We start from the raw sequence: 12,327 nt of genomic DNA on the forward strand, positions 1-12,327 counted from the left end.
CTTCCAGCAGTTTCTGAATGAAAAATACCCCACAGAAGCTGTACTGCTCCAGATATAGCCTATAATGAACAAAGAAGAGGAGCCCACTCTAGGGGAAGTAAGAACAGCACTAAGGAAAATTAATTCAGGGAAGGCAGCAGGCTCAGATGAGGTCACAGCAGATATGAGCAAGGTGTTGGGTGAAATTGGAGAGAAATGGCTCCTGAAGGTACTCATAGCAGTATGGAGAGAAAATCTTAGCCTAGAGGACTGGAGAATAAGCTTACTAGTGCCATTGTACAAGAACAAAGGGGACATCCACAGCTGTGGGCAGTCCAGTGGTATCAAACTCCTGTCACACTACATGGAAGTTCTGAAGAGGGTTCTTGATAAACAAATACCGAGACAAGTAGTAGAAAGTAAAATGGGATATGAGCAGTTCAGATTCAAATCAGGATTCAGCACAACCAGCCCAATATTTGCTGTGAGACAAACAGTTGAGAAGAAGCTATAGATGAGGAAAGAGTCCAACTGGATTTCTAAACTTGGAGACAGCATATGACAAAGTTCCAAGAAAGCTGATTTGGGCAGTTCTGTGGTGGTTCAAAGTCACAGAAATATTGGTAGAATTAGTTCAGACTATGTACAAGGACCCAATGACTCAAGTAAGAACTGTTTTTGGAGGGTTGAGGGTTTCGTTAGTGGGAGTTGGGTGTGTATCAGGGTTCATCTCTGAGCTGACTGCTGTTCATTGCTGATGATGGACTACATTAGCAAACAGATTGGAGGGGACAGATCTACAAAGCTGATGAATGCAGATGATGTGGCATTACAGGCAGACTTTGAGCAAGAACTTTAGCAAAAGATAGGGTAATTTAATTCAAAACTGAAGTTACACAGGATTAAACTGTGTACAGGTAAGATGGTTGTAATGGCAGTAAATGGATGAATCAGAAGAAGCTGAGACTTCAGATAGATAAGAAAATAGTGGAACAGATTAACAGATTCAGGAATCTGGGAGGGTCAGTTGAGGAGAAGGGAAGTCCGAATGATGAGGTCAAACCTAGAGTCAGAGGGGATGCAGTCAACTGGCGCAGAGTGTCAGGTGTAGCATATGACAGAATAATGCCAAGGAAGCTGAAAAGTAAGGTATACAAAACAATGGTGTGACCAGTACTACTGTATAGCACAGAAACCTGGGGCAGTAAAGGCAGACCAGGTAAGAACTCTAGAGGTGATGAAGTGCCTGGGATGAGTAGTAGGATGTGCACTATGAGACAAACAAAGAAAGTATGACATCAAAGCAGAAGCCAGAGTAGCTCAAATTGCAGAGCAAGTCAAAGAGAATAGATTACAGTGGTTCAAGCACATGTGCAGAATAGCAGAAGACAATTTGTTGAAGAAGATTTGGGACAGACAAGGCTGAAGGCAAAAGGAAAAGAGGGCATTCAGCAAAGACATGGATTGTGTGAAAGTAGACCTGACAGTTATGCATGACTGTTGAGGAAGGTAGAAGAGTAGCATTAAATCAAGAGAGAGATGGTGATAATTGACACAACACCCCAACCTCATGTAGAAAATGTGAAAAAGGTGGTTGATGATGATGATCAAAGATTAGCAGAGTCTCATCAGAAACCCTGTGTAGATTATATAAAAATGAGAGCTGTATAATTAGTTCTCTGAGAGAATAGCTGATGCATGGAATAGACTACTGAATTATGTCAAAGCAGGCACTAGTTTAGATATATTTAAAAACAACCTGGACTCTTATTATGGGAATGACTGTTTTGGTATATTGGCAGGCTAGAAGGGCATTATCATCCTTGCCTAAAATATTTGTAGGTATGTATGTATGTATGTAGCTGTAGGCCTTTTTTACTTCCCATCTCCGTCACTTACTGTCAGCACATGTACTTTACACTTTTCGATGTAAGGCTTTTCTTCCAGACTGGAATAACATTTTTTCCTGTGTATTTCCCTTTTTTCCTTTGAATTGCTGTGTGTTTCATAAATTCAGGTATTCCAACATTGATATCCTTCTGATAGCCTTTTTTGACCCAGAAACCACTGGTCCTGTCTGATGTCCAGAGAAAAGAACTACACTAAATGACACTAAAACAGAGCTCAGTATTAGTGTTTGCTTCTGACGCAGAACAACTGTTTTTAAAAATATCTGAATGGAAATTGTTCACACTTATATAATGTAAGAATTATTTGACTTTTCTTGCTTTATAATCATTTCTGAGCTGTTCCTTGAGGTCATGTTTTGCTTGAAGTCTGGATAAATCAAGCTGCTGTGAGAGATGTGGACAGAATAATGGAAATGTACTTAACTAGCATAATACTGTCATGTATAGCTCATACTAGTGTGACTTGAGAGCAGAATATTCTTCTCGGACAGATAAGTATCTGCTTATAATTCTTAGCTGAAGAGCCATTGTTATAACTCACTCAGATACAAGTTACTTTCAGTTAGGATTTAAGGAGAGAACTCTGATCTGGCTTTAAGATAACAGTTGTGTTATTGCTGTAAGTTCCAAGTCTTGGCTATGGCTACTGCTGTGAAGATTTGTCTACTAGCCATACTGTTCTGAGAAGTACAAGTGCATAATTTTATGGCATTTCTAGGTAACTTTCATTATTGGATAATTAATTAGTCAGAACAGGACTATGATTTTTGCATTTCAAAGTAGCATATGTGTGAGCAAATGTAAAACATTTGGTCTCAGGCCTCCAAGATGTTTTGTATTTCTTTAATGTAAGCATTACTGTTGTCTAGACATTATATAAAAATTGTAAACCCTTGTTTTTTTGTGGGGACTAAGATTTGTGTAATAGTTAAGTTTTCAAATAATTTTCTACATCAGCCTGTAGAGTATACAGTTATACAAAAACAGTATACAACTTTGCTTTCTTAAAACTAAATTTGAATGAGTGCTGATACAGGGATTTTCTTCTTTCTAATTATATTGTTGAATTTTCAAAACAGATCAAGAGCTGTGAGCTTTGACTTCCCTTTCAAGAAGGGCTCTGGAATACCACAAATTTCACCCTCCTTTTCTGAGGAAAGCCTATCAGTTCTCTATGCTATGCTTGAGTATGACCCTGACATGAGAATCACAGCCAGGGATGCTATGCAGCATCCTTACTTTGCAGATTTTAGGTGAGTATGTCATTGTTAGAACATAACTGTATTCAAAGTAAATTTTTGATATACTGCAACCTATTAGCAAATGTAAACAAAGCACAATTATTATTGTGTCCTTGCAGTTGTGATGACATAATTCTAATTTTAACTCAGTTTTAGCTATGTATATTAATGTTCCTGAATGTTCCTTCTGTTGTTTTTCTCGAAATGTAAAAAAGAATGGTCTGTAACAAAGACTGTGCAGTTATGGCACACATTTGTTAAAACCTGAGATCTTACTTTGAGGGGACCCTCTATAGTGAATAAAGGTTTCTGATTTCTTCTTGTGAAAAGCCTCTCCCAGCTCCTACTCCTTGGAGCAAAAATGCCCCCTTTTTCCACACTCCATGATGTCACATGCTGGATGCCTTTGACTCCAGGTATAACTGACAAGGGTCCTTGGAACAGTCCACCTATCGTGTTAACATATAACAGATAGATAAAATCTAGGAAAGTACACTTACCTCCTACAACCACAGGTCTTTTTGGCCAGTCTTACATTTCAGAACCCGGTCCTCGTGTTTATTAAGGAATGTTACTATGTTCAGTGCTTAAGGAGCTTAAACTTTATGCTTGCTTGTACGGTCATTGGATCAGCAACCAGGTCCCACATATGTGCTGTCTTTGCTGCTTGAGAAAAAAGACATCATAGAGTGTCACAGGTGTCTGTAGTTTAACTTGGCTGCTAGAAACAGAAGACACTAGAAGAAGAAGAAGGAGAATTTAAGGGAGGATGAGGCCTGCCATTGATCAAAGAATCATTTACCCAAATCCATTAGGCACATAGTCTGTGCCCCTTCATGCCCTACCATTTCTCCCTTGACTAGTGAGGGATTGAATATGCAGCAATCATCAACTGTTGATGGTGGCAGAAGTTTTCACTTGGCTGAAAAGGATGAACAAATAAATTTGATGAATTTTTCTCTTTAACATCTCAGCTACACAGGCAATACCTCGGAAATGCACACACGCACATGTGCACAGACACATGCTTGCACGCTCTCTCTTTCTCTCTTTCTCACTCACACGTACACACACGCCCACACACACCCTCTAAACTGCTGCAAAAGTAAGCAGTCATAGCTACAAAGGCAGATACTTAAAATCATAAAACAAGCTGCAAATCAAATGCTGCTTTAAAAGTCTGTGACAAAACAGTTGCTATAAATGTTGCAAACAAAGGAAGTAACTGTAAACTTAACAATCTTCTCTTCATTTTTTAAAATTATCTTCTCTTTGTAAAGGAAAAAAAGCAGGTTAAAAATTTGCACCAATTCATTTGTCGTTATGCAGTGTTCCTTCTTCAAGTTCCTTTAGAAGCCCAAGGGTAGAAGTCCTTTCCTAGTAAAACAGTCTGCTAGCTTATTTGTTTTATAGCTAACCACAGGATACTGTGTATTTTCTGGGTTTGATTGAGTCTTTTTTTATTCCAGACATTTCCAAGTGAAGCCTTTTTGCAATGACAGTTTGTAGAGCTAATTGTCTCAACCAAAATTCAAATTGTAATGTAAGTTTATTAAAGTGCCTGAATTCAGGCACCATACAACAAGTTAAACAACAAACATTAAGAAAATTCATACAAACAGTGAAACATTAAATTAACTAAAAGCAAGGTCAAAAATGTGTCTTTTAAAACCATTCTTAAAATCAGCAAGAGCAGCAAGTAACATAGCCAGGTGGAAAGCAGGTTCCATAAAAAAGGGCCCTGATAACTAAACGAATGAAGGCCAGAGGTATCAAGGTGATAAGACAGAATATAAAACAATCCCAAAGAAGTGGAAACTAAAGTCCATCTTGGGACATAAGGGGAAAGGAGGTATCACACAAAAAGAGTACCCAATTATGAATAGTGAGGTAAACTTAAACCAAAATCTTAACAATAATACATTGTCTGATAGGTAACCAATGAATTTCAAGTAGAATTGGAGAAATATGATGGTAAATAGGAACTCCAGTGAGAAGGGAGGCAGCAGAGCTTTGAATAGGTTGAAGATGAGAGAACTCAGTTTCAGGCAGGCTGATGTATAAAGCATTGTAGTAGTTCCAACCATCCATTATGACACACGTGCATGGACTACAGTTGGAAGATTAGCAGGAGGAATAAGGTGCTTGATACAGCTGAAATGCTGGAGATGGAAACAGGTGGACTTGACAACAGCTGAAATGTGATCCTTAAGAGTTAATCCCTCTTAAAGAATAGTTATCTGTGATACAGATTATCAGAAGGTTGTCATGCTCTGGATCACCACCCGTTTGAATTTCAGAATAGAGCAAAATAAAGGAAAAATTTAATAGAATCCATTGTTGAGGCTACTAGACATGGCAATATTTTCTCCTGTGAGGGTACGGCATACCACTCTTCTTATTATTTTGACTGCCAGCAAAGGGGTGAGAATGTTCCTTGTTCTCCAAGCAAAACAATCAATTCCCATCTTTTGTTCCACCTTCCAGTAGGTTTCCATGTGAAGTATCATTAAAGATGATTAGTTTCAGGGATTAATCCTTCCACAGAGGTGGAAATTTTACAACTACTTTTGCAGAATGGATTTTCATAACTGTCTTGTTTGTTTCATATATAGGTTATGCAGTGACATGTAGTATGCTGGATGCCAAACAGGAATGATCAAAGATGACATCTGGCCTACTTAGCCTGGTAATCCACATAACTGTCCTATTTTTCACATAAGCAAATCCATCCCATTTGTAGCGGGTGGTCATTATGGGTGGTTCTTTAACAATAAACAGAAGATTTTTTTAATCTAGATATGATTTTTTTAAAACAAGAAACATCTTTATTAATTATCATGTATGACATAGGCAATCATACATTTATATAAATGAAAACAAATCAAATTGACATAATTTTAGTTGCAGACATTATACATCACAAACCACTTTGACATAATTGTAATTGCAAACATTATACATCACCTATATCCAGTCATTGCTAGTTAAACATTATATAGCTCATTCAGATCCTGTCTTCATTTAAATCTCGTTCCTCCTCTGCATGTATTGTTCCCACAATTCTCATTTTTCCTGTGAAATTTGCTCCTACCCTTTTTTTAAATATCCCAATTCCAGTTGTTTTATCTCTGTTGCTACATTCACTACTTCTAGGAAGTTAGAGTTTAATTTTCATTTTCTAGTAATTGATTTTTTTGTCAGCCACCATAATTAGACTTAGCAAGGCCTTACTAGATATGTTGTGGTGTAACAACAATATTCAGTCGTTAATAGCCCAGTCCAAACCCACATAAAAAAGCGGTCATCATCTTCAAAGTCAGCCTAAAGGGTATCCTTTAGTTAGGGAATATTTGAAGTGGCAAAATGCTGTAAGCCACTCCATGCAAAGTCATCCACATGAGAGGCAAGCACTCCACTGATTATGTTCTCATCTAGCCAGTAGAATACAGCAGGACAGCCTATGATATTGTCTCTCCTGACTAAACAGTTTGTTATACAAGTAGAGCAGTGCACCTACCAGACCATAAGCACACTTCTTGAGTTTCCACAGTCATTCCATCCATCATGCCTCAGGTGAGAGACAGAGATAAACATCATGAGAAAGTTCCATACTGTGCAAAAATGCAGACAATGTCCATGGAAAGAAATTTATTTTGATTTTGAAAATTATGGCCAAAAGGAGATAGAAATTTTGATGCATTTGTTGGTAAATCTTTTGCAATTTCTTTTGTGCAAAGTTCTTCAGACTGTCTAGTCACAAAGCATGCTTTGGGTGTTATTCATTTTGGTGTTTCTTTGGCACTGGTCACCCACCTAATAGAAATACATTTTGGCCAACTTTATTAACTTCTTCAGTAACATCATTACTTTCTGGCTCCATGTCTCTTAATGTTTTGCTGATTCAAACACCATATCTTTAGAAGTACACAGCATGTTCCATATGTGAGTCTTAGGGCTGTATCTGATCAGTTCCCGATTCAGTGTGAATATCTTCTACATGTGACATGTAAACAAACACTTCTCTGCCAACAGTATCAACTGGGTGTTAATATTTGAAATTGTATTTGTTGTTTTGTCACCCTGTAACTTTATCAGATCACACTAATATTTCAGTTGTATGTTGACTCCCCATTTCTCTGTCCCACAAGTCTTACTGTTTGATCTTATTGCAACACCTGTGGCTGCTTCATTCCATCAGTACCAGGTTTTTATTTACCCTCTTTTAGTATTGTCCATCTTATCTTCATTTCCATTTTCTGAGTTCTTTGGTGTCATTTCCAAGAAGACTTTCACGTCATCACTGTCATTTGTATTGATGTATTGGTCCTCCCACTTCTGTCGGAACATTAGTAGCCTGGAGTCATATACCTTTACACATATAAAGCCATGGTTCACACATATCACAACTCTACTCTGTGCAGCTTGTTCTTTTGTAGTATACCTTGTCTCCCATTTTAAATCCTGCATGTATGGTATGAAGTTGTTTCCATAGTGTTCTCTAAATTCATTCTGAATATTCATCCCCAGCAAGTGCTCTCATTGATGCATGTAATTCTGAAATATGTTCCTTAATTGCTGTGTTCCTTGTCTTCCCTTCTAGAGCAGGCATCTTATCAGTTAGAACAGAAGGGGGATTTGGGTTCTGACCAATTACAAGCTGATCTGAACAGTAGCCATAAACACGCTGCATAATAGTTTTTGCTATCATACTAAAAGTAATGCTGTTTCATAGTCATATCCACAACTAGCTTTTATTTTTAACATTATTTCTCTCAGTGTCTCTGTCTTTCTAGGAACCCACTAGTCCCAAGGACTGTATGCTACCGGGGTCATAATTTCAACTTTAAAGTTTTGCCTTATCTTTACTTACAAAATTATTAATTCTCAAACATTGCCACTAAATGACTCTTTGAGTTGGACTATGATTGCTTATCCAGCAATGAATGCATTTATTTACAATTTCTAATGGTCTGTTTTTATTTATTTATGTATTTTACATTTGTTTACTGGTGTGGTGCATTGATCTCAGAGAACCAGATATTGCAGTCAGCATCCAGGTTATCATGGCTCAGGCACTATACACACTGAGTGTGCACATCCTTGGGTGGGATCTTGCACCCACGCATAAGGCATTTTTTAAATTCCAAAGCCTTTTCCTTGACCATAAAAAAAAAGCCCACAGATGGCATCCATACTGAGAAAGAAGTGTAACTAACAGGCTTAGGTAGGCCCCTGGAAGGGGAGAGAGTATTAACGTTTTTGTTGTTATAGTTGTTGTTTTATACAGTCGATTGAAGAAAATTAAGAAGAACCAAAGAAACCTGATAAACGTAAAGGATAGCAATGAGAAAAACTGCAAGTTTCTTAATAACAAAAATGATGAGCACAGCACTGGAAATTGACATCTGATGATAAAGATGACAAACAAGATCTGAGGTGATACTGCTAATGCAGAGCATTATGAGAGGCGTTGAAAAAATTGTTGGTTCAGATCTTGAGGCAAATAACCCAAGTGTTGAGACAGATGGAGAGGACAACATAGGATCATATATTTAGTTTACCCCTTCATTAACCCAAACACCATCTTTCTAAAGAGCTATAACTACTCTTTCATAAATCAGCACACCTAAACCTCTTCAAATAAATATGCATGGTGTTTTAACTTTATCATAGCAAACTCCTTTGATCAGATAGTATTCTGCTTCACAAGGTGCACCAGCATACTTGATGTTGTCCTCACAAATACAGCTCCTGTCTTCTTCTCACCTGTTATCATATTCTCAGTAGTCAAATCATATCACTGCACTGTGTTAATCACTAGAGGATTGCAGTATAAGTCAACAACCAATCCAGGCATTTTTAGAGATTTCTCGAAGGCTAGTGTCCTTGTGATTGATGAGGACTAGAGAAGGTTCAACAGTTCCCCCATCTGTTCATGACCCTAAATCAAATACTGTTGCTTATATCCAAAGTCTATACTCCCAACTCAACTCTTGCATAAAGGTTAGTGTTGTTTTTGGCCACAAGTACAATGCCAAGTTTAGAAGCAAACCCTTCTGGTGAAATTCAAATACAAACTCTATAAAAAAAGGAAAACAAAAAAGCTCATAGCCCTAAAGGGATGAACAAAAACTCAGTTGGTTAAAATCATCCTCAAAAATACTTTTAGCCTACCTATGCCCAGATCCATGTCTAGACTCCCCTCGTCACAAAAAAGATATCTTTTAAGACTAAGAGATGCTCTCCCACAACACTGCCCACTGTGCTCTTAACTTCCATTTTCAGTTCATCAAAACATGACATTCCCAAAACATGTCTAACCAATTCCCTCTTTGACCTCTATTATATCCCCAACAGTATGAATTCATCACTGGAAACATCTTAATCTGATATCAGTTTTTATTCATTCCTCAACTGTTGGGTTCAGATCCAAGGCTGTTACTATAGCTCATGGCCACCAAAAAGCTCTCAAGTTTCTCTCTTACTCATAATGCATCAACCCCTAACATACCTCACATCTCATTTGCCACTTTCATGTATCAGACGTGGTCTCCTTTAGTTCTTGAGCAATTTTTTTTTCTGAATAAAATAAGCTCTGATATTGTTAATCTTCTTTCCATTCATCACCGATGGGTTCGGCTCCGAGCCTTGAGAACCGAGTCGGCCTATTACCAAGCTCACACCAGCCAAAAAACTCTCGAGCTAAGCTTTTACCCACATTGTCCTTCTCCCTGTTACCTCAGATTTCATTTGCCATGTAGCCATAAAGCTGCGTTTCAGCCGAGCTCTCAGCTAAGTGAACATTTTTTGATATTTTGTGAGAAAGTTTGACTCTCTCCGATACCATCCCTGGCACCGACCATAAACCTGCCTATTACGACATTGGCACCGGGTGCCACTTCGGCACAGTGCACGCTTTCGGTGCCTATGTTTGCAATGATGACTCCAACGTCTCTTTTGGAACCCCCGTCTCGGCACCAGTAGTGGACCATACTTCGGTTCCGGGACCGTCCCTTTGGTCCTTGGTTCCTACTGAACCAGTCCTTCCTCAACCCCGTGATTGGGCTGCAGGCTCTTCAGTTGGTGGCACTGTTCCGAGTATTTCTTCGGTTCCGTTCTTGGTACTGGGAGCTTTGTCTGCTCCAATCCTGCTTGAGGCTCCATCCTCAGGAGTGGGTTCGGCGGAGTGGGGTGTGACCCTGGTTCCAAGGTTGTCTTTCTCGGTTCCGGGCTCCCATCCCTCTTTGGGCAGACATGCTTTCCATGCAATGGAGAGGGGTGTTGTTTCTGGAAGCATTCCCCTGATTTCAGAACCCCAGTTTTCTCCCCCTGAGCTACAGCTGCCACAGGCCAACTCCCTGGGACTCTGGGTGGGGAAGCCGCAGGAACCCACTGTACAGGGCACCCACTCTTCCGAGTCCGTCTCAGAAGCCCCCACTGAGGAGCCCCTGGGGAAGAGATTGTGCAAGAGGAAGCATGTAGACTCACCTGAGGAGTCTCTTACAGAGGACACCTATTTTGATGATGGTGAAGGGTCCCCACGGTCACCTCCTGATGATGTCTCCTTTGGAGACATCCTTTAAATGTTGAAAGAGATGGGTGATTGGAAGCCCACTAATCCTTCTTCTGAGGAGTTTGTGTTCCTGCAGGCTTTCTGTGGCCGACCTTCTACCTCTTGGGTGACCCACCTGCAGACAAGCTAGTTCAGCTCGTAGTGCAGCGCACCTGGAAGAAACCTGACTCTGTTGAGGTGATCCCTCGGAGACCCGACAAAATTCTGTCTCCACCTATATTGGTCCAGAGGTTTACCAGTCGATACTATGGTGGTGGCAGTAGCTACTACAAAGGACCTAGCTGAAGAGAGTCCTACTGTCCACCTGCCCAACAGAGAGTGCCAGGCCATGGACAGATTGGGGAAGCGAGTTTTTGCTTCAGCAACCTTTGCCATATGGTCTCTGAACTATTTGGCACATTTTACGAGACTCCAAAGAGACTTGATTTCCAAACTCTTTGGAACACTTACAGGACAGGTGTCTGATGAGATGAGGGACAAAGTTGCCTCGGAGACCTGACAAAATTCTCTCTCCACCCACATTGGTCAAGAGGTTTACCAGTCGAGGCTATGGTGGTGGCAGTGGCCACTACAAAGAACCTAGCTGAAGAGAGTCCTACTGTCCACCCACCCAACAGAGAGTCCCAGGCCGTGGACAGATTGGGGAAGCGAGTTTTTGCTTCAGCAACCTTTGCCATATGATCCCTGAACTACTTGGTACATTTTACGAGGCTCCAAAGAGACTTGCTTTCCGAACTCTTTGGAACACTTGCAGGACAGGTGTCTGACAAGATGAGGGACAAAGTTGCCTTGCAGCTCGAAACCCTGGAATTGATCTCCAATTCGATCCTTGAGGTTGCTTTCACGCACAACCAAAGGAGCGGCTAGGGCTGAGGGTTCAGGCATAGTTATGAGGTGTCACACCTGAATGTGCATTTGTGACCTCACGGATCCCTTGAAGTCTTCTTTTTTGAATGCTCCTATTGAAGTATCTTCCCTGTTTGGCTCCAAGGTAAAGGACACTCTGGCCAGGTGTGAGCAGGATGGTAAGACCCTGTCTGCCATAGGCCTACGTTTTTCCAACCCTCAATGTTCTTTTTCCAGGTACCAGAGGAGTGGGAAGATGTGGCAGAAAAAATCTCAGGGTCCTTTCCATGCAGCATGTGGTGATGATACCTCCAGGGGCAGGGGGGTAACAGTTCTGGAAGATGCCCCTTTCGAGGCAGAGGGGATCCACGCAACCAAGGCTCCAGAAATTCCTTCTCTAGACAGCCTTACCAGTGCTCCTGAAGAGCGGCCCGATTGCTTGCCTCTGGAAGCAGTTGGGGGTCGTTTTTCTCCGCACCAACCTGCCTGTCTCTCTATCACCACCGATCGTTGGGTGCAGAACATCATTACCAGAGGTTACACTATTCCCCTCATATCTTATCCAAAACTTCCTACAAAACTTCCCGACATTCCACCCAGTCAGAGGGAGGAAGCAGCTTCAGAAGTAAGAAAGCTGTATCAAAAAAGAGCCATTAAACTAGTCCCACCAGACCAATGCAGATCCGGATTTTACTCAAGATTCTTTTTGGTGCCAAAAAAGACAGGGGACTGGAGACCAATCCTGGATCTCAGCAGTTTGAACAAACATGTCGCC

The 12,327-nt window shown here is 40.4% G+C and overlaps 1 protein-coding gene across 2 annotated transcripts in view; it reads left to right on the forward strand.

Annotated features, from left to right (window-relative positions):
- The window catches only part of MOK (MOK protein kinase), a 969,382-nt gene that overhangs the window by 825,541 nt on the left and 131,514 nt on the right, over positions 1 to 12,327 (forward strand). For both annotated transcript variants that reach the window (XM_044074537.1, XM_044074539.1), the window contains one exon: positions 2,969 to 3,142. In XM_044074537.1, the coding sequence (XP_043930472.1) occupies positions 2,969 to 3,142 (174 nt within the window). The remainder of the gene's footprint in view (positions 1 to 2,968; positions 3,143 to 12,327) is intronic.

Source organism: Protopterus annectens, chromosome 6.part0 (assembly GCF_019279795.1).
Source record: "Protopterus annectens isolate FY-2018-M chromosome 6.part0, PAN1.0, whole genome shotgun sequence".
Taxonomy (NCBI): Eukaryota; Metazoa; Chordata; order Ceratodontiformes; family Protopteridae; genus Protopterus; species Protopterus annectens.